The 21,188-nt window shown below is 44.2% G+C and overlaps 1 protein-coding gene across 1 annotated transcript in view; it reads left to right on the top strand.

Annotated features, from left to right (window-relative positions):
• Positions 1 to 210: 210 nt before the first annotated feature.
• The window catches only part of eps8l3a (EPS8 signaling adaptor L3a), a 48,157-nt gene continuing 27,179 nt past the window's right edge, over positions 211 to 21,188 (top strand). Inside the window, exons 1-5 of the mRNA XM_062053946.1 lie at positions 211 to 318; positions 4,330 to 4,385; positions 4,477 to 4,562; positions 6,778 to 6,842; positions 6,911 to 7,069. Coding sequence (XP_061909930.1) covers positions 4,336 to 4,385; positions 4,477 to 4,562; positions 6,778 to 6,842; positions 6,911 to 7,069 — 360 coding nt within the window. The 5' untranslated portion in view covers positions 211 to 318; positions 4,330 to 4,335. The remainder of the gene's footprint in view (positions 319 to 4,329; positions 4,386 to 4,476; positions 4,563 to 6,777; positions 6,843 to 6,910; positions 7,070 to 21,188) is intronic.

The following is a 21,188-nucleotide window of genomic DNA, read 5'->3' as shown; positions in this document are numbered from 1 at the left end:
AAGTTCTTTCAAAGTGAATCCATTCATAATTTTTTCTAAGCAAATGTGCACACAAATGGGACAATTCAATAATGACACAGATTGCGTTGGGCTTTTGTCGTCATGGGAACGTAGAAACACTTTCCATATCTGGTAACCTTTGCTCGGGTTGGACCCTGCAGCGAATAAAAGCAGCAAAGTTCTTCCACGCTTCATTGTGTCACTCAGGCAGGACTTTGCACTGCCAGTCTTAACACTCGCAGCATAACATGAGTTTATGCTGCATTTGAAATAGTCTACAAGGGACGATTACCAACTTCAAGTAGTTCAACACAAAAGGTAAGAAGACGCTTAATTCATATTGTTTGGTTGCTTACCAGCTTTAAATTTTAAATCGATTAATTTAATAAAGTGATAGTATGATAATAATAATCTTATTTTGTGTCACTTGTTTTTCAAGGTAAGACAATTTTAGGTGACATAATTCTTGTTTATTAGTGATCATTCAATCTCACCCTACCTTTTTCATATTTACACTAACAATATATATTTTTTGTGCTTACATTCTGTCATTCAGTCCGTTCACTTCCTGTGTGAAAAACAGGGTGTTGGAAAAAAATTCAATAGGCAAATAGAATACATTTTAAAAAATGTAAGATAAACATAAGTGCATATATATTTGAATACATTAAATCCACGTTTAACCCTGATAGGAAAAAGAGTGACTACTTTGTTTTTGCTGTATTTTGGCTGTATTTTTTCTTTTGATACTCCATCATAAATAATTTTTCTATAAAGATTTTTTTCATGTAAATTACAAATGTTTAATGTCCAATCTTTTCCCAGGTAACAGTACATAAAAATCCATAAAAAAACAATTTGGATTCAATATTCTTTACTTTCTTTCTTAAAATCCATTTAACCATCTTCTGCATATCCGAGGTTGGGTTGCGGGGGCAGCAGCCTAAGCAGAAAAGTCTACACTCCCAACTTCCCCCGCCACTTTGTTCCCACTTTGCTCAAATCACTCAATACACTTCAGCCTTAAACGAAAATACCAAACATGTAAAGTTTTCTATTGTATTTTAACTCTTTGAAGGCCTTAAGATAAAATTATGTCACAGAACAATTCGTACAAATATGCATAAGTTATTTTACTAATTTAGACCTGTGATATGTTCTGATCAAAAGGCATACAAAAGGGTCAAAATGTTAAAACATATTATATATTACATGTTTAATATACAGTACAGGCCAAAAGTTTGGACACACCTCATTAAATGTGTTTTCTTTATTTTCATGACTATTTACATTGTAGACTGTCACTGAAGGCATCAAAACTATGAATGAACACACTTGGAGTTATGTACTTAACAAAAAAAGGTGAAATAACTGAAAACATGTTTTGTATTGTAGTTTCTTCAAAATAGCCACCCTTTGCACACTCTTGGCATTCTCTCGATGAGCTTTAAGAGGTAGTCACCTGAAATGGTTTTCACTTCACAGGTGTGCTTGAAGCTCATTGAGAGAATGCCAAAAGTGTGCAAAGTGGGGCAATTTTGAAGACACTAGAATATAAAATAAAGAAAATGAACACATGAATGAGAAGGTGTGTCCAAACTTTTGCCCTGTACTGTGTTTGATTAGGACTGATGTTTATTAAGACATATGAGCAAGAAAAGTAAACAAAAAATTATTTCCAAATGTTTTTTTACATCCTTTAAAGATTAAAGAAGTAAATTTGAAGGTTTACAAAAAATATATCTTTTTTTAAACTTATAATTATGAATTATTTTCCAAAAGTCTCTATTTCATGCTTAACTGTTAAATTTAAAAAAAAAATGTATTCATGTTAGAGATGTCCGATAGTATCGGACTGCCGATATTATCGGCCGATAAATGCTTTAAAATGTAATATCGGAAATTATCGGTTTCAAAAAGTAAAATATATGACTTTTTAAAACGCAGCTGTACGGAGTGGTACACGGACGTAGGGAGAAGTACAGAGCAGTTGCGTCTCCCAGTCATACTTGCCAACCCTCCCGATTTTCCCGGGAGACTTCCGAATTTCAGTGCCCCTCCCGAAAATCTCCCGGGGCAACCATTCTCCCGATTTCCACCCAGACAATAATATTGGGGGCGTGCCTTAAAGGCACTGCATTTGCGTGCCGGCCCAACCACATAATATCTACGGCTTTTCACACACACATGTGTCAACAGCCATACAGGTCACACTGAGGGTGACCGTATAAACAACTTTAACACTGTTACAAATATGCGCCACACTGTGAACCCACACCAAACAAGAATGACAAACAAATTTTGGGAGAACATCCGCACCGTAACACAACATAAACACAACAGAACAAATACCCAGAACCCCTTGCAGCACTAACTCTTCCGGGACGCTACAATATACCCCCCCGCTACCCCCTACCCCGCCCCACCTCAACCCTGCCCCCCCTAACCCCGTCCACCTCAATCTCCTCATGCTCTCTCAGGGAGAGCATGTCCCAAATTCCAAACTGCTGTTTTGAGGCATGTTAAAAAAATAATGCACTTTGTGACTTCAATAATAAATATGGCAGTGCCATGTTGGCATTTTTTTCCATAACTTGAGTTGATTTATTTTGGAAAACCTTGTTACATTGTTTAATGCATCCAGCGGGGCATCACAACAAAATTAGGCATAATAATGTGTTAATTCCACGACTGTATATACAGTATATATATATATATATATCGGTTGATACCGGAATCGGTAATTAAGAGTTGGACAATATCGGAATATCGGATATCGGCAAAAAAGCTATTATCGGACATCTCTAATTCATGTATTTTGAAACACACAAGCTTAAAGGCCTACTGAAACCCACTACTACAGACCACGCAGTCTGATAGTTTATATATCAATGATGAAATCTTAACATTGAAACACATGCCAATATGGCCGGGTTAACTTATAAAGTGCAATTTTAAAATTCCCGCCACACTTCCGGTTGAAAAACTCCTTTGGATATGATTTATGCGCGTGACGTCACAAAATCCACGGAAGTGGTTGGACCCTATCCGACCCGATACAAAAACCTCTTGTTTTCTTCGTCAAAATTCCACAGTATTCTGGATATCTGTGTTGGTGAATCTTTTGCAATTTGTTTAATGAACAATGGAGGCTGCAAAGAAGAACGTTGTAGGTGGGATCGATCGGTGTATTAGCGGCAAAGTACAATACTTACAGCAACACAACAAGGACTACTTATTTAGCAGACGCCAAGCCGATGCTTGCCGCCAAACCCACGGATTAAGTCCTACGTCGCGCCGTCGATCGCTGGAACGCAGGTGAGCACGGCTGTTGATGGGAAGATGAGGGCTGGCTTGCGTAGGTGGAGCGCTAATGTTTTTATCATAGTTCTGTGAGGTCCGGTTGCTAAGTTGCTAAATTAGCCTTAGCGTCGTTAGCAACAGTATTGTTAAGCCTTACCAGGCTGAGAATATTTAACCGTGTAGTTACATGTACATGGTTTAATAGTATTGTTGATCTTCTGTCTATCCTTCCAGTCAGGGTTTTATTTCTTTTGTTTCTATCTTCATTTGAGAACGATGCTATCACGTTAGCTCAGTAGCTAAGTGTGTCACCGATGTATTGTCGTGGAGATAAAAGTCACTTTAAATGTCCATTTCGTGTGCTCGACTCTCATTTTCAAGAGGATATAGTATCCGAGGTGGTTTAAAATACAAATCCGTGATCCACAATAGAAAAAGGAGAGAGTGTGGAATCCAATGAGCCAGCTTGTACCTAAGTTACGGTCAGAGCGATAAAAGATACGTCCATCACTGCCTCTCTAGTCCTTCACTGTAACGTTCCTCATCTACGAATCTTTCATCCTCGCTCAAATTAATGGGGTAATCGTCGCTTTGTCGCTCCGAATCTCTCTCGCTCCATTGTAAACAATGGGGACTTGTGAGGAATACTAGCTCCTGTGACGTCACGCTACTTCCGGTACAGACAAGGCTTTTTTTTTATCAGCGAGCAAAAGTTGCGAACTTTATCGTCGATTTTCTCTACTAAATCCTTTCAGCAAAAATATTGCAATATCACGAAATGATCAAGTATGACACATAGAATGGATCTGCTATTCCCGTTTAAATAAAAAAAATTCATTTCAATAGGCCTTTAATGTTGAATATTTAACTGGTGTACTCGAGCAAACTTGCCTCTTTCTTCATATCATTTGATTTAGCTAATGTGTACACAAAACATGTTAGGGTTGTTTTATAATTAGCTAAAGTATAACCAATAAAGTCCTGCTGGTGTTAGTAAGAGTGCTTCAATGTCATGTGACCCAGCAGGTGAGGATGGACAGGACTGATGACACCAACAGCTACACGGGATCCATCCAGTCCAAGTATGTGTGTTACTCTCAGTATTCTACTGTACCTAGTACACACTGTACACACATTGCATTGCTAGTACCTTGCTTGTATGTGTCGTGACAGCGGCTACTCGGCCTCGGACGAGGTGTCGTCACAGCTGTCGTCGCAGGTGTCATGTATGTCAAGGCCCAGTGCAAAGTCAATATACCGTAAGTAAACATGATGTCACATGACTTTCATGACTAATAAGTCATATTTATGTATTATTTATTTACTGTACATTCTTTTTTTTTTCCTATTAATCTTCATATGTCTTACATGTATTTTATTCTTTTTTAAATTTTTATTAAATCAACATAAAAAACACAAGATACACTTACAATTAGTGCACCAACCCAAAAAACCTCCCTCCCCCATTTACACTCATTCACACAAAAGGGTTGTTTCTTTCTGTTATTAACATTCTGGTTCCTACAATATATATCAATACAGTCTGCAAGGGACACATGCAAGGGACACATGATTGTGTGTGCTGCTGTTAACAGTTAATTTGACTCATTTTCATTAATTACTAGTTTCTATGTAACTGTTTTTATATTGTTTTACTTTCTTTTTTATTCAAGAAAATGTTATATATTGTATTCTTTATCTCTACTCATGGTTCTTACTATTTAACAAGTTTTATTATTTTTAATTTCCAACGTTCCTCAGATGAGCCATCTGCCTCAGGAGTTATCGGCCGTGCTTGTGGGGGCGCTTTTGTGTCAGCGTCCTGGTGGCCATGATGGTCTGATGACCTCCTGGTGCAGATGGCTCCTGTGATAGTGTTTACTCACATGTCTCCTCTGTACTCAGCCATGCAATCAGTTGTCCATATAGTTGCATATGTGTGTATGTTGTGTGTGTGTGTGTGTTTGTTTGGTATCTGTGTCCATGCGTACGCAGGGCCGGCCCGTGGCATAGGCCGTATAGGCAAATGCTAAGGGCGACGTCCATCAGGGGGCGCCACGCCAGTGCCACAAATGTTCAAGTGCCCCTGGTTGCAGCCCGCAGATCGAGGAGGGGCTAAACGTTTAACCCATGGGTTCACCCCCGCTGCAGTCAGGGGTTACTCGATCGAGGAGGGGCTTAAATTTCCCTAAATGTGGGCTGGTCTAAACGTTTTATTGTACATTATAAACTAATGTATGGATAGACAAACAAGTCGATCATTAAAATATTCATGCAAGTAACAGCCAATCAGCATTCAACCGTCAAACTCAGTGCAGTGTAGTGCAGTCCGGGGTGAACTGCAGCATGGAGGAGAAAGTGATTGTTGCCGTTTGCGACATGGGTTAAACGTTTAGCCCCTCCTCGATCTGCAGGCTGCAGCCAGGGGTTACTCCAAATGTTGGAGAAAAAAAAAAAAAAAAAAAAGTTGGTACTATTATTTCTAAATACAAAAAATAATCCCACGTTAATTAAAATGCAAAGTAAAGCCTATTTAATAGAAATATTATTTGTTACAACATAAAGCCCCCCCCCCCCCCACTCCCCCGCACGGTGCGCCCCCTCCCTTCCCGTATCATGACTCTTACCACATCAAAAAATCAACACAAGATGTCAAAACGGCCAAAACTGTCAGGTGCCCAGGGAAGAAAAAATAGAAAAGAAGGGGAGGAGAAACGAGAAAAAGACAGAGGTAGCAGGTAGGTAACGTTAGCCTACATGAAATTATTTGTCTGTTACAGAATGTGATAGTAACCTGGCTTTTTAGCATTAAGCTAATGTTACATGATTCGGCAATTGCTAATCAATAAATAGCTAGTTCTGTTTTAACGTCGGGTTAATATTGTGGAGGGGGCTAAATTGTTAAGGAAAATAATAATGTAATGTTAGGTAATTATAGTACTCCCACCTTACATTCCTCAGGGACATTTGTATTAGATCTATTAAGCAGGTGTTTTTTGTTTACATTGTTATTGCCTTCTGGTTAGCTAATGTTTGACCTGCATGTAATAGTCACTTTTCCACCCCTTTGTATATTAGGTATAGTTGTAAGCCTAGTTCTTAAAGTGCACATCATTAATGTTAATTAAGCAATATCACATGAGAGGGAATGCTGTTTTTTAATTTGAGCACTGCTGTGATTCGGTTAAAGATAATCATAACATAACATTCTCATATATGTTAATTTGCTTTCTTTAAGTAAAAAAAAAAGGTCAAAGACAAAGCTATTCGGTTTCATGTGAGTATATACACTTCACTGCCAATGTGGGGGGGGGGGGGGGGGGGTTAGGGCCAGGCCTGTGGGGTTATGGGTCACCGGGGTATTTTTTTAACTTTGTAAAGCACTTTGCATTGCATTTCTTTTATGTATGAAAAGCGCTTTATAAATAAAGTTTGATTGATTGATTAATAATAACCATGGTTATGTCTGAACAGTGCGAAGGAAGGAGTACGCCGCCTCCATGAACAAGACCATCACCTATTTCCATTACAGAGTGGAGGTAAGACGCTGTCATGGAGTGGTGTGTGCTGCGGAGTGCTGTTCTAACGTTGTGCTCGGTTGTGTCAGCATCTACTCACATGCGAGCTGGATGGCGAGGAGCTGGGATGCCTCGCCGACTGCGTGGAGCGCCTCAGTCTGCTCGACAAGATGGGTCGAGTGTGGGGTCAGAACATGCTGCTGGAAGTCAATGGGCCAGATCTGCTGCTCTCAGACACAGAGAGCAAGGTCAGTGACATCAGCTGGAATGTGGAATCAGCTGTGGAGGAGTATATGTAGGGATGGGTACCGTTCATATTTCAACCTATACGGTACCAATTACCCAGTGGCCCCGCCAGCAGGGCCTTCTGTGCCGGCCTAACATAACCAGAAATCATGATCATAATAAAAGATTAAAGAAATGTTTTATTTACTTTCCCTAAATATCAAAAAGTATTCATATTCTCTTCATGTCATATTGTCTCCTGTCAGAGAGAGTTTCAATTCCCACTTCCGGAAGAACTTTGAACATGTCACGAGGGAGGTGCTGGACATTGAGTCAGAGTGGACCATGTTCCGCGCCTCTATTGTCGAGGCGGCTGATTGGAGCTGTGGCCGCAAGGTAGTTGGTGCCTGTCGTGGCGGTAATCCTAGAACCCGTTGGTGGACACCGGAGGTGAGGGATGCCGTCAAGCTGAAGAAGGAGTCCTATCGGGTTCTTTTGGCTCATAGGACTCCTGAGGCAACGGACAGGTACCGACAGGCCAAGCGGTGTGCGGCTTCAGCGGTCGCAGAGGCAAAAACTCGGACATGGGAGGAGTTCGGGGAAGCCATGGAAAACGACTTCCGGACGGCTTCGAAGCAATTCTGGACCACCATCCGCCGCCTCAGGAAGGGGAAGCAGTGCACTATCAACACTGTGTATGGTGAGGATGGTGTTCTGCTGACCTCGACTGCGGATGTTGTGGATCGGTGGAGGGAATACTTCGAAGACCTCCTCAATCCCACCAACACGTCTTCCTATGAGGAAGCAGTGCCTGGGGAATCTGTGGTGGGCTCTCCTATTTCTGGGCTGAGGTTGCTGAGGTAGTTAAAAAGCTCCTTGGTGGCAAGGCCCCGGGGGTAGATGAGATCCGCCCGGAGTACCTTAAGGCTCTGGATGCTCTGGGGCTGTCTTGGTTGACAAGACTGCAGCATCGCGTGGACATCGGGGGCGGTACCTCTGGATTGGTAGACCGGGGTGGTGGTTCCTCTCTTTAAAAAGGGAAACCGGAGGGTGTGTTCTAACTATCGAGGGATCACACTCCTCAGCCTTCCCGGTAAGGTCTATTCAGGTGCACTAGAGAGGAGGCTACGCCGGATAGTCGAACCTCGGATTCAGGAGGAACAGTGTGGTTTTCGTCCTGGTCGTGGAACTGTGGACCAGCTCTATACTCTCGGCAGGGTCCTTGAGGGTGCATGGGAGTTTGCCCAACCAGTCTACATGTGCTTTGTGGACTTGGAGAAGGCATTCGACCGTGTCCCTCGGGGAGTCCTGTGGGGAGTGCTCAGAGAGTATGGGGTATCGGACTGTCTGATTGTGACGAGCCGCTCCCTGTATGATCAGTGTCAGAGCTTGATCCGCATTGCCGGCAGTAAGTCGGACACGTTTCCAGTGAGGGTTGGACTCCGCCAAGGCTGCCCTTTGTCACCGATTCTGTTCATAACTTTTATGGACAGAATTTCTAGGCGCAGTCAAGGCGTTGAGGGGATCCGGTTTGGTGGCTGCAGGATTAGGTCTCTGCTTTTTGCAGATGATGTGGTCCTGATGGCTTCATCTGGCCAGGATCTTCAGCTCTCACTGGATCGGTTTGCAGCTGAGTGTGAAGCGACTGGGATGAGAATCAGCACCTCCAAGTCCGAGTCCATGGTTCTTGCCCGGAAAAGGGTGGAGTGCCATCTCAAGGTTGGGGAGGAGATCTTTCCCCAAGTGGAGGAGTTCAAGTACCTCAGAGTCTTGTTCACGAGTGAGGGAAGAGTGGATCGTAAGATCGACAGGCGGATCGGTGCGGCGTCTTCAGTAATGCGGACGCTGTATCGATCCGTTGTGGTGAAGAAGGAGCTGAGCCGTAAGGCAAACTTCTCAATTTACCGGTCGATCTACGTTCCCATCCTCACCTATGGTCATGAGCTAACTTTAACTTAACAAGACTGCCCACAAAACGGTGCATCCTGAAGTGACTGTCAGAAAGCATTTTGACCACCATTACATGTTATGTAGACCACAAGGAAGTGTTTTCAATTTAGAAAAAAATAATTATAATATGACCCCTTTAAAGCGCATTATAAGCGCATTTTGTACGAAAAAAACCCTGAATAGACTCGCTCATCGGCAGTGCGCCTTATAATCCGGTGCACCTTTTGGTCCGGAATATACAATGCCACAAAAACAATACGTGCAAACTGTACACTGACTACGCCAAATGATATCCACTTTGTAAAATCTTGTACGGTGTAAGTGCAAAACACTTTTACATTTAATTTTTTCTCCTAATATGGTGATTTCATTCCCATAAGGTTACAACTATTTTCTTGACAAACTTCATTTCTCTTGAGATTACAAATTATTTCTGATAATATTACACCTTTTATTCTCATGAGCTCACAACATGTACAAACTGCACACTAACTTCTCTCAATTATATCCAATTTGTAAAGCATTGTCTTTTGTTAAGATGTCATTTAATGCTTGCTGATGAAATGTACAGTACAGGCCAAACGTTTGGACACACCTTCTCCTCATTCAATGTGTTTTCTTTATTTTCACGACTAGTTTCTTCAAAATAGCCACCCTTTGCTCTGATTACTGCTTTGCACACTCTTGGCGTTCTCTCGATGAGCTTTAAGCACACCTGTGAAGTGAAAACCATTTGAGATGACTACCTCTTGAAGCTTATCAAGAGAATGCCAAGAATGTGCAAAGCAGTAATCAGAGCAAAGGGTGGCTATTTTGAAGAAACTAGAATATAAAACATGTTTTCAGTTATTTCACCTTTTTTTGTTAAGTACATAACTCCACATGTGTTTATTCATAGTTTTAATACCTTCAGTGACAATTGTTGCGTAGACAGCTCTTCCTCCCAAGGAAGTCAAAGTCTGCTGTCCCAAGTTCTTTTTTATGGCAAATAAGCTGATGTTAAATTGACCACCAAAAGCAGTAGTTGGTATTTCGTTGTTTATTGTCAAAGCTTTGGCAATAATGAGACCAGCCTTGCACAAACTATCTCGATGCGTGGCTCTATCCTGTCTGCCTTCTTCTTCCCCTCCCTGTACTCTTCTACCACTTTGTTTTGTCTACCGCTTGCATTCCAGAAGCTCCAAGGCCTCCACACAGTCAACCTTTTACTAAGCAGACAATTTGGAAAAGCATTTGGAAAAGCACTAGCTGTTTTGTAATATGACTACGGAAGTAAAAAGTAAAACAAAATATGAATATATGGAAAATATCTCTTTCCATCACTCCCCCTTTAAGATCTTTTAATAAGATCTTTTACTACTAGTTAAACACTTCTAAAGCACGCCCCACATTAAAGTAGGTGCTGTTTTTTTTTTCTTTGAGCAAGCTAGCAATAAAAACAACAGCATATTTACATTGGAGATAGATGGAGGGAGTCCACGTCACTGTCGTCATGGTCGGGGAAGGAAACCAACATTTCTCGAAAGTCTCCATTTTGCTCGACCCCCTTCAGAGACATAACGAGTCCAGAAACAGGGTGGGGTTGCCCTTCTACAGCTCTAACAATGATGCGGGTGCATAAAGATTTAGCACAAGGGGCGATAAAGCAGCCACACGAGGCTATGATGGCCAAAAAAACTCCAATTGAGACCAGGACAGACTTAATTAGGTCAGTCCACCTGCCAAATGTGCTCTGGAGCCAATCTTTGAAGGGGTCAGAGATCCCTGAAACTTCAGTAAGTTCCCTGGACAGCGCATGGAGGCCCTCTAAGGCCCTTTGAACTGAGCCACCGGGGGCAGTGTTGTTAGGAATGAAGGTACAGCATTGGTCACCAAACATTGCACAAACACCTTCTTCCTTGGCTAGGATGCGATCAAGGGCTATGCGGTTCTGGATGGCCATGAGGGAGGTCGGGGAAAGTTGTTCAGCAAGTCCCTCAATGGCGTCACGAGTCAGGTTGGTCAGTCTCAACAGATTATAAAAAACATAGTTAATGCGTTCAACATTTTTAGTAGCCGTCACAGGGAAAATAGCACCAATGATAGGAAGGTTTTCGAAACCTGCACAGGATTCACACCACAATTTATGTTGTGAGGGGACCCCCCTAGGTTGGCCTATTGCATCAAAGTAAACACCATCAGGGTTCCTCGTCAAATCGAAGGAGTCCTTTACACTCCTCCGAGATAAAACATGACGGCGTCGGCGGGGAGTTAGAGTGGCAGCAGAGACAGGAGTTACAAGGGGAGTTAATTTGGTACCCACTAGAGTGAGTGGGGTCACCAGTCTAACCATAGCACAAAGCCCCACGGATAACTTTGGAATTCTAATGTACAATCTGTGCTCCCCACAATACTAGAATAAGTCAGCTCGTGCCCAAGGGCCTATCCTTGAGCCATCTATCAGTGTGGTGCACCAGGAAGGGTTAATGTCACCCAATTTGTTGGGGACGAAGAGGGTCCTTCGAATTGAAAACACGTGTAATTCAGCTTTTGGGCCACAAATGGAAGAAGTCGGGTGGAATTGTCAACAGGAGGGTACACACTAGCCAACAAATTGCACCCTGGTGGCGTAGGTTCAGAGAACAAGGAAATAAGACAGTTTGAGCCATTTATGTCAGTCCCTTGAAGGGACCAGTCCACCTGGGCTCCGTCCACTTGCGTTTGATGACTTTGAGCTTAACCCACTCAACGGGAGGGAGGGTCCCTGGAGTAGTGGATTGTTGTCCACGAATCTGTGCAGAGAAATTATTACACAAATTCTGAATTTGATCAAAGTACCATTTTGGTTTTACGCTGATTCCTCCTTCCAGGGGAGCTGCTGATCCTGGGAAGGGTTGACCTGAATGCAGTTCATAGGGTGAAAAACCAGTTTTGTTCATGGACATTCTGATGGTCATTAAAGCCAATGGTAACGTGTCAACCCACTTCAATTTGGTCTGTGCACAGATTTTAGCCAATTTTGTCTTGATGTTTTGGTTCATTCTCTCGACCTTACCTTGGGACTGAGGATGGTACACCGAACCGAACCTGTGTTCTAGGCCGAGAGCCTTTTCGACCAAGGCTAGGTGAGTATTTTTGAAATGGGTGCTGTTGTCTGACCTAATCTTTTTGGGGAAACCATGTCGGGGAATTAGGTCATTAACAAGCCATTTAATTACTGATTTTGAATCCTCTTTTGAGGTTGGAGTTGCTTCCGGCCATCCAGTGTAATTGTCAACGCAAGTTAGCAAGTACCTTTTCCCTTGTACCGGATTGAACATGTCAGTGTAATCGATCGTCCATTCTTCACCATTTTGTGCCGGAATGGGGAAGGTCCCCATTTCTGGTTTTAGTGTTGGTCTAGGGTTAAAGTCCTGGCAGATATCGCAGTATCTGACATAGTTGTCCACTATGTTCTCCAAATAGGGGTGCCACCATAGTGACAAGTTCGCTTTTGTTTGCTTTACCCCCACATGTCCGGGACCGTGGGCCCATCGGAGCATTTGCTGTCTAATTCCTGGGGGCCAGGCCAGGTGACCATTGGGCCCTCGCCAAAGACCTGTCGGGTCTTGTCTAGCGCCTCTTCTCAGCCACAAAGTTTTCTCTTGTGGTGAGGCCTGCTCCTGATGTTTTCTGATTTCTTCCTCAGACAGGGCAGGTAGGAGTTCTGTTTGACCGGCAGTGGCAGTCATGATAATTCCAGTCTTGTCATAGCCAGCAGTCTGCTTAGCTATGGAGTCAGCAAAGTTGTTACCATCAGTTACTGTCCCTTTTTCCTTACTGTGTCCCTTGCACTTGACAATCGCTATCCTTTTAGGTGGGAGCAGCGCTGTTTCCAGTGCTTCCATTTCTGTCTTGAATTTAATCGGATGTCCTTCAGCAGTCAGGAAGCCATTTCTCTTCCATTTAGGAAGGTCAATGACAGCTGACATGAAGGCATAAGCCGAATCTGTAAAGATAGTCACTCCGTGGTCTTTTCCTTGCTTTAGGGCTTCTGTCAAAGCCACAAGTTCAGCTTTTTGTGCCGACAGCCGTACGTCAAGTGTCTGGGTGGCCAGGGTCTCCCATTCTCCTGAGCTGGACTTCTGTACCACTGACCATGCTGCCTGCAATCCCTTTTGAGGATGTCTGAAACAACATCCGTCAGTGAACAGCCGGTGAGAGCCCGGGATGGGTATAGTCAACAGGTCTGGTCTTATCTTTTCAGTCAAAGCAACTCTCTCCTCACAGTGATGTAGTTCTCCACTATTTATGTTATCAGCCATATTGATTCCTTCGTGTGTAAAAGTTATGTGAGGTTGTTGCAAAATTTTCATGAGTCTGCGTTGTTTGAGTGGCGTCATGGTAAACAAATGTGATGATACATATGCAATGACAGTGTGGTTTGTCAGTACTGTAAGTGGGTGTCCCATGACAATGTGTGCCGTTTTGTCAATCAGTTTTGCCAAAGTGGAAGCATGTTGCGAGCATGTGTGATGTCGAAGTTCGGATAGGTCAAGCAGGATGCTAATGTAGGTTAAAACGCGGCGCGTTTCCCCTATACCTCTCCCTTCAGGTTTCTGAAAAAGGACTGCGTTAGCAGTACCTTCATTCTCAGAAACATCTAAGTAGAAAGGTATTTTGTAGTCTGGTACTGCAAGGGCAGAAGCAGAAGACAAATGTTGCTTGAGGTCAATGAAAGCTTGTTCGGCCTCAACCGTCCACTGGAGGCCAGCATTTGAGTTGCGGACTCCAGCAGTGCGGAGGAGGGCACGAAGAGGAGCTGTTTTTAAAGAAAAACAGGGAATGTAGGAGCGGCTGAAACCAGCCAATCCAAGGAAGGACTGTAATTGTTTGACAGAATATGGTTTGCAGCGACCAGGGCTTGTGCTTGTTGCTTTTATGTGTTTTTTAAGTGTGTTTTTTAAGTGTTCGTACCATCATGTTCATTTTGTTTATTCGTTTTTAAAAACACGCTTTAGTGCTTGTGACTTTACGTGAAACTGATCACGGCATAAATTGACATTCGACATACAAAGAACTCGGCCGTCTGAACTACCAATTGTTTGTAGCACGAGCCCTAACAATGGAAGCAAGTTTTTATATCGTACTGCTGATCCTCTTTTTTATCAGCGAACGCGTAATTTTTTGTCTTGCAACGAACGTGCAATGGGAACATGGATGTCGCGTCTACTCCAGAGATGCCTCAGTGTCCCTCCGACCCACACCACGCCAATCCACACCACCGGAACATCTACCGGCAGTCATCCGAGCGACACACACCGGCACACGGCCACAACGCAAGCGAGGCAGACGGGGAGGTGTCCGAGAACGCTTCCGCCAGCGAATCAACAGACCACCGCTGCCGTCAATAATACTCAGCAACGTGCGATCGCTCGTACCAAAGCTTGATGAGCTTCGGGTCAACCTAAAGAGCTGCTTTGAATACTGGGAAACCAACATCATGGTGTTCACCGAGACGTGGCTTCACCAAGGCGTCCCGGATTCTCTGCTTGACCTGGATGGATTCTCACTCGTACGAGCTGACCGCTCTGACGCTTCCGGGAAGAGAAAAGGGAGCGGAGTCGGCGTGTACGTGAGTGACAAGTGGTGTAGACAGCTCACTGTGAAAAAAAACATATGCAGCCCCGACGTGGAACTGCTGTGTTTATCAATGAAACCTTACTACCTGCCTAGGGAGTTTGGCAACATCATCATAGCCGCTGTTTATGTCCCACCCAGCGGCAATGCAGGCAGAGCTGCTGCGAGCATAGCAGAGTGCGCACATGAACAGCTGCAGCGCACACCCGGAGCTCCTGTTTTCTTTTTGGGTGACTTTAACCATTGTAAACTGGAGACTGCCTTGCCGGGCTTTGAACAATTTGTAAAATGTGACACAAGAAATGACAAGATTCTAGATAAATGCTATGGCAATATAAAGGGGGGATATTCAGCAAAACCAAAGCCCCCCCCTTTCCAACTCGGATCACAACACCATACATCTAATACCCACATATAAATCTGTTTTTAAATCAATTAAACCTGAGCATAAGACAATTAATGTGTGGTCAGACGATGCTATTGAGACACTGAAAGGGTGTTTCATGTGCACAGACTGGTCCCTGTTCCATGCACTAGGACTAGATGAGGCTACAGTAACTATAACGGACTACATTGAGTTTTGTGTTGGCAATGTGGTACCCAAGAAAAACATTGTAGTATATCCCAATAACAAACACTATGTAACAAAAGAAATAAAAGACTGCATAAATAGGAAAAAGCAGGCCTTTAGAAGTAAAGACAGAGCAGGACTGTCAGTTGTCCAAAAAGAACTCAAACAACTTCTCACTAATGCAAGAGAACAACATAGGCAAACAATGGAACATCATCTCCAAATGTCAAATACAAAAAAACTTTGGGACACAATGAAATCAGTCACTAATATGAACCCTGCAAAGAAACAAATCATCACTCTGGATGAGCAGAAAAATCAAATAAGCTAAATGACTTTTATTTGAGATTCGACCATCAAAACTTCTCTCAGGAGTGTGATAGTGTTTTGCAGTCCCTGCCAGACACTGATGACACCTGCTGCCTGGAAGTCGATCCGACCAGCATCCGCCGTCTCTTTAGTAGAGTACGTACGGGCAAGGCCGCAGGCCCTGACGGCCTCCCAGCTTTTTTGCTCAAAAGCTGTGCAGAGGAACTAACTACAGCATGCTATCCAATATCCCAACAGTCACTTAACACTCACACTGTTCCAGCTCTGTGGAAGAAGTCAATTATAACTCCAGTGCCTAAAAAGCCCGGTGTCACAGTAAACAATGACTTTCGTCCCGTAGCTCTCACTTCGATTGTTATGAAATGTTTTGAAAAATTTGTTGTGTCACTGCTCATGAAGGATGTCAAGCCAAAGTTAGATGTGTACCAGTTTGCGTACAAGCAGGAATGCAGTACTGATGATGCAATCCTTTGCACCTTGCACTTTATCTCCAAGCACCTTGAGAACACAAAAGCTTATGCTAGAATTGTATTTGTTGATTTCAGCTCAGCTTTTAATACAGTGCAAATTCACATACTCTTGGAGAAGCTCAAAGACATGGGTGTAAACTCCACCTTGATCAAATGGTTCCACTCTTTTTTAACAAACAGAACACAGCAAGTGAAGGTCAACAGAACACTGTCAGACACCAAACACTGCAACACAGGCGTCCCACAGGGTTGCGTTGTATCACCAACACTGTTTACATTGTACACGAATGATTGTAGGACTGTGCACCCTAACAATTATATGGTGAAATTTGCGGACGATACCGTGCTCCTAAGCCTTCTACACAAGGATACGGACCCCTCTGTGTACCAAGACGAGATAGACCTATTTATTAGGTGGTGTGATACCAACCATCTTATTTTAAATGTGACCAAGACACAGGAAATGGTTTTGGATCCGAGGAAAGTGACTGACCATGAGCCAGTGGTCATCAAAAATCAGGAAATCACCCAGGTATCCTCATATAAATATTTAGGGATTCATATTGATAATCTTCTCTGCTGGAAGACATATATTGACAAACTGTGCAATAGACTGCAACAGAGGCTATATTTTTTGCGAAGATTAAGATTGTACGGCGTAAGCACGCACATCATGATGATTTTCTACCGTGCCATTGTAGAGAGCATCATTAGATACGGGATCACCTCATGGTTTGGCAACCTAACCATTAAGCTAAAAAGCAAACTGGCCGGCATGCATAAAACGGCAATGAAAATCGTAGGGAGGAAAGAATATGAGCCTATACAGAGCATCTATGAGCAGGCAGTTAGGAAGTGAAGTGAAGTGAATTACATTTATATAGCGCTTTTTCTCAAGTGACTCAAAGCGCTTTACATAGTGAAACCCAATATCTAAGTTACATTCAAACCAGTGTGGGTGGCACTGGGAGCAGGTGGGTAAAGTGTCTTGCCCAAGGACACAACGGCAGTGACTAGGATGGCGGAAGCGGGGATCGAACCTGCAACCCTCAAGTTGCTGGCACGGCCGCTCTACCAACCGAGCTATACCGCCCCAAAAAAGCGAAGAAAATTATTTCCAACTCACAACACCCACTCTTCCCTGAATATAGAACCCTGCCATCAGGGAGAAGACTCCGGGTCCCACTATGCAAATCGAACCGCCTTAAATTATCATTTGTCCCAGCCTCCATTAAGCTGACCAACAAGGTGCAATAGAATGTTAATACATAGGTTAGCACTTTTTTAGCACATAGAACTTTAGAACTAAGCACTTTAGCACATAGCACTTTATCTATGAGCTCTAGTGCAATGCACACTGGCACTTTATCTTTATCTCCATACTGAAGATTTTATGCCTACATCAAAGTGCCACCTATGTCTATCAAGCTCCATGTTCTGATGTTTAAATGTTAGTTGTCTGGTTGTGGTTGTGTCTGCGCTTGTGTTTTTGTTATGTTGTTTTTGTGTATGTTAAGAAAGCAATGATGCACTGTGCCCAAGACAAATTTCCCCGCGGGGACAATAAAGTTGAACCTTGACCTTGGGATGACATAGGATAGACTGACGGTGGTCAGAGGACAGGGAGACCCCCGTTAAGGAGATCTCCCGCCCCATGAAGTGAACAAGGGAACGGGCTTTCTTACGGGAGACCTTGTATCCCGTTGAGGCCAGATGCTGAAGAACAGCTAGGGTGGCCGTCAGGCATGAGGTAGGAGAGGGAGCAGCGATGAGTATGTCATCTACATACTGGACAACAAATGTGTCGTCATGAAGCTCCACTGAGGCCAGATCGTCACGTAATTGCTGGTTGAAAAGGCCAGGCGACAGTTTCCAACCTTGTGGGAGGCGGGAGTACTGCACAGCTGAAAGCAAAGGTGAAAGCAAAGACATGTTTGATACATTCTGCAATAGGGATGCAAAAGAAAGCATTTGCTATGTCAATAACAGAAAAATAACAGTGTGCAGTGGTCAGATGGGTGAGTGCTGTGTAGGGGTTAGGAACAGGGATGGGAGGGGTCACTGTGACGTCATTAACGGCCCTAAGATCGTGTACCATCCGGTACACAGAGGTGCCAGTTTTGGGAACAGGTAAAATAGGCGTGTTCCACTCAGACGTGGAGGGTTCCAATACTCCAGATTGTTTAAGGCCTAAGATGGTATCTGTAATGCCATCTATGGCTTGTTGTTTTTGTGGGTATTGTCTGACATGTACTACACTACTGGTGTCAATTTTGACAGAGACAGGGGACGCATTGACAGCAAAACCAACATCAGTGGGACCCTGAGACCAGACCTTCTGTGGGAGGGTGTTTAACAAGTCAGCGGCCTCAGGATGGTCTGTTCGCTCTCGTCCATGTTCTCGAGCGACCTGAATATGTTGGAGAACCCCGAGGTCAGCAGTCTGAGAACATGAGATACGAAACATATCAACTGAGTCAGAATGTTGTAAGTGTGGTATTTGGGTGTCAATCCAATCAGTGGCAGATACTCCCTGTTTTGTCATTGGACCCAAGTCCTTGGCTTGGTAGGCGGGACAAAGAGCAAGAGAACAATATGGGACTGCCGTAGCGTCCATTTTATACCATTTTTTCTGTTGTGGAGTGAATTCGACATGGGCGGACACACCCTGAGCTCCAGCATAGATGTGAGTGTAGGCTAAAAGCCACTCTTTTCCTGCTATGGTGTCAAAAACTTCTTGGTAACTTTCATCAGATTGGCGATCATAATATAAGGTAACATGTGGCGGATCAGGTGGTGGAACATACGGACGCAGCTCGGTCAGCCAGGGCTTCCACTGATAGAAGAGCAGGAGCAGTCCTTGTCCTTCATTTGTTTCCGGGAGGAGGCGTGTCCAGTAGATGTCCGCCATTTGTGGTACCTCAGGTTGAGGCATGAGCACAAACATGGAGGAGCCTTTATAGTGGTGTCGCAGCTCGGTGGTTGTGCCGTCAGGTAACACCAGGAAGGTTCCTTCTGTGCGATATTGAATGTCAGGGTACAATTTGTAAAGCAGATCATTACCGAGCAGGCAAGGTGTGTGATGATCAACCACGAAGGGGTGCTTTAGTGAATGTCCAGCAATCTGAACCGGAAGTGGTTTGGTGACAGGTAACATCCTTGTGACCCCAGCAAAGCCTTCAACCTTTAAAAAGGAAGCACCCAGTTTCTTTGGAACTACTGCATTCAAAAGTGAGTGTGTAGCGCCTGTGTCAATCATAAACTGATAACATTGTCCATTGACAACTATGTCCAGCAGGGGGCCTGTCTGTATTTCCTGCTGGGGCTCCTGCTGTGGGCAGCTTCAGAAGACCCTCCTTCATCCACTTCGTCACCCAGGAAGTAGGCGGAGGCGCCAGGCGCCAGGACGGACCTGGGGGCGTGGTATTGTTGCTGTTGTTGTGGCTGCTGTTGGGAGGGGCTCTGCTGTGGGTGCCCTCTGCCACGGCCTCGTGTTCGTCTGCCGGCACGACAGAACCATTCCTGTTCGGAAATATTCGGACAGTCTCAGCTCCAGTGACCAGGCTGGTCACAGTTGAAACAATTTCCACCCCGGATTTACTTTTGAGCGCCGCGTCCACCACCTGAGCCTGAGGGTCGGCTTTCAAGTTTATTGAGGATTCTTTCCTCCATTTTTTCTAGCTCAAAAGCAAGTTCACCCCTTGTCGAATACACCTTAGCTAATTTGTGCCCTTTTTGGTCTTTAGACATTTTTGCTTCAGTGATTTGTAAATCAAGGAGTTGCTTCCTTGCTGCTCTGTCCTTCGCCTTATCATCCTCATCTATTTTGGCCCAATTTTGCATGTGATGTATAAGGTGCCTTTCCCATGTAGCACTGTCAACCCCTGGTATATCAGGATTAGCATCCATCCTGCGTCTCACCACAGTTGGCATTGCGTCAAGTACGGCTCGTCTAAAAAACTGTCGGTGTTCCCCTCCCTTACTGGGGTGCACACCTGTAGCTCGAGACCACTGCTCTTTAGCTTGGTTTATGAATACATAAGGTGACTCACCATCTTTCCACTGATAAGTAGGTGTGGCATTCTGACACGGAAGAGGAAAAAGACTGCGCATAGCAATAGCTATGTTTGTAGTGTATGATGTTATCGGCAAGGTCGGAGATTCAATCATTAATCCTGCTTGTTGTTCCATATTTTGGCCATCTTGTGTGGAAACACAACGATACAAAATACCTCTAAAGTCTGCCACGGAGAGAGTGTATCCAGCTGTTAATTTGTCTAATGTGTTGAGCCAAAGACTCCCTCCTTCTGCCACAGGAGGGAGTTTATCTACAATGGCCTGCACGTCTGCAACAGCGAAGGGCTTATATTGAAATCGGCCACTCATGTCAGGATAAATAGGATATGCGTGTGTCCCCCCCCCCCTGTTTTGAGCGTGTGTTATATCCGGGTAACCCCCCCATTGGGTTGTACGCATGTGGATCATGTGGGATATTGTCAATGTACCCTTGTAGTGAGCCGTTAGCAGCTACAGGAGACCACAAAGGCTGGCTCTGTTGTGTCTGATGTGCACGTGAGAGGCTGTCATCTTCTGGGCAGGAAGGGGGAGGGCATTGGGGGGGTTGGAGACAGTCAGTCAGTCAACAAAATGGCCTGGCATGCACCGTGAGGAATTTGGCGTTGACCCATGCACTATCTGCTGCCTAGTCAGATTAGGCATACTCGGAAGGTTTTCTGATGAGTGGCTGTTATATTGGGACTTAGGCATCAGAGACGATTGACACTCAGGAGTTAGCGTTAGTCTTGGAGGAGAGTTTGAATTTAGAGCAGCAGCTGCGTGAGCCCCGCCCTCACTTGTCATAGGAGAAGGGGGTGGACCAGAGAGGTTTGTTTCTGCTTCGACCACTAGGGCTCCTCCTGTGACAGTCAAAAGTGGGTATAGAGACGGGACCGGCTTTACTTCATAGGGGGGTGGCTTAGTCAAAGTCTGGGCGGGTCGTTTGAGTTGTCTTGCGCATGCGCGGCAGGCAAAAGACCAATCAATCCATTTTTTCATCTTTATCTAAATTTTTATCAGTTCTTTAGCTGCATTTCTTTTTTCCATGTAGCTTCCGCTTATTCGAATTCCCTCTAGCTTCCTTTTCTCGTTCGTCAAACGCTTACATTCTCGAACACATAAGTTCTGTAAGCCTTCTTTTAACCCGTTAGGTTCCTCGCCCTGTGC

The sequence above is a fragment of the Entelurus aequoreus genome, linkage group LG01 (genome assembly GCF_033978785.1).
Source record: "Entelurus aequoreus isolate RoL-2023_Sb linkage group LG01, RoL_Eaeq_v1.1, whole genome shotgun sequence".
In the NCBI taxonomy this organism is placed as follows: Eukaryota; Metazoa; Chordata; class Actinopteri; order Syngnathiformes; family Syngnathidae; genus Entelurus; species Entelurus aequoreus.
This window is presented reverse-complemented; position numbering and strand designations above follow the sequence as displayed.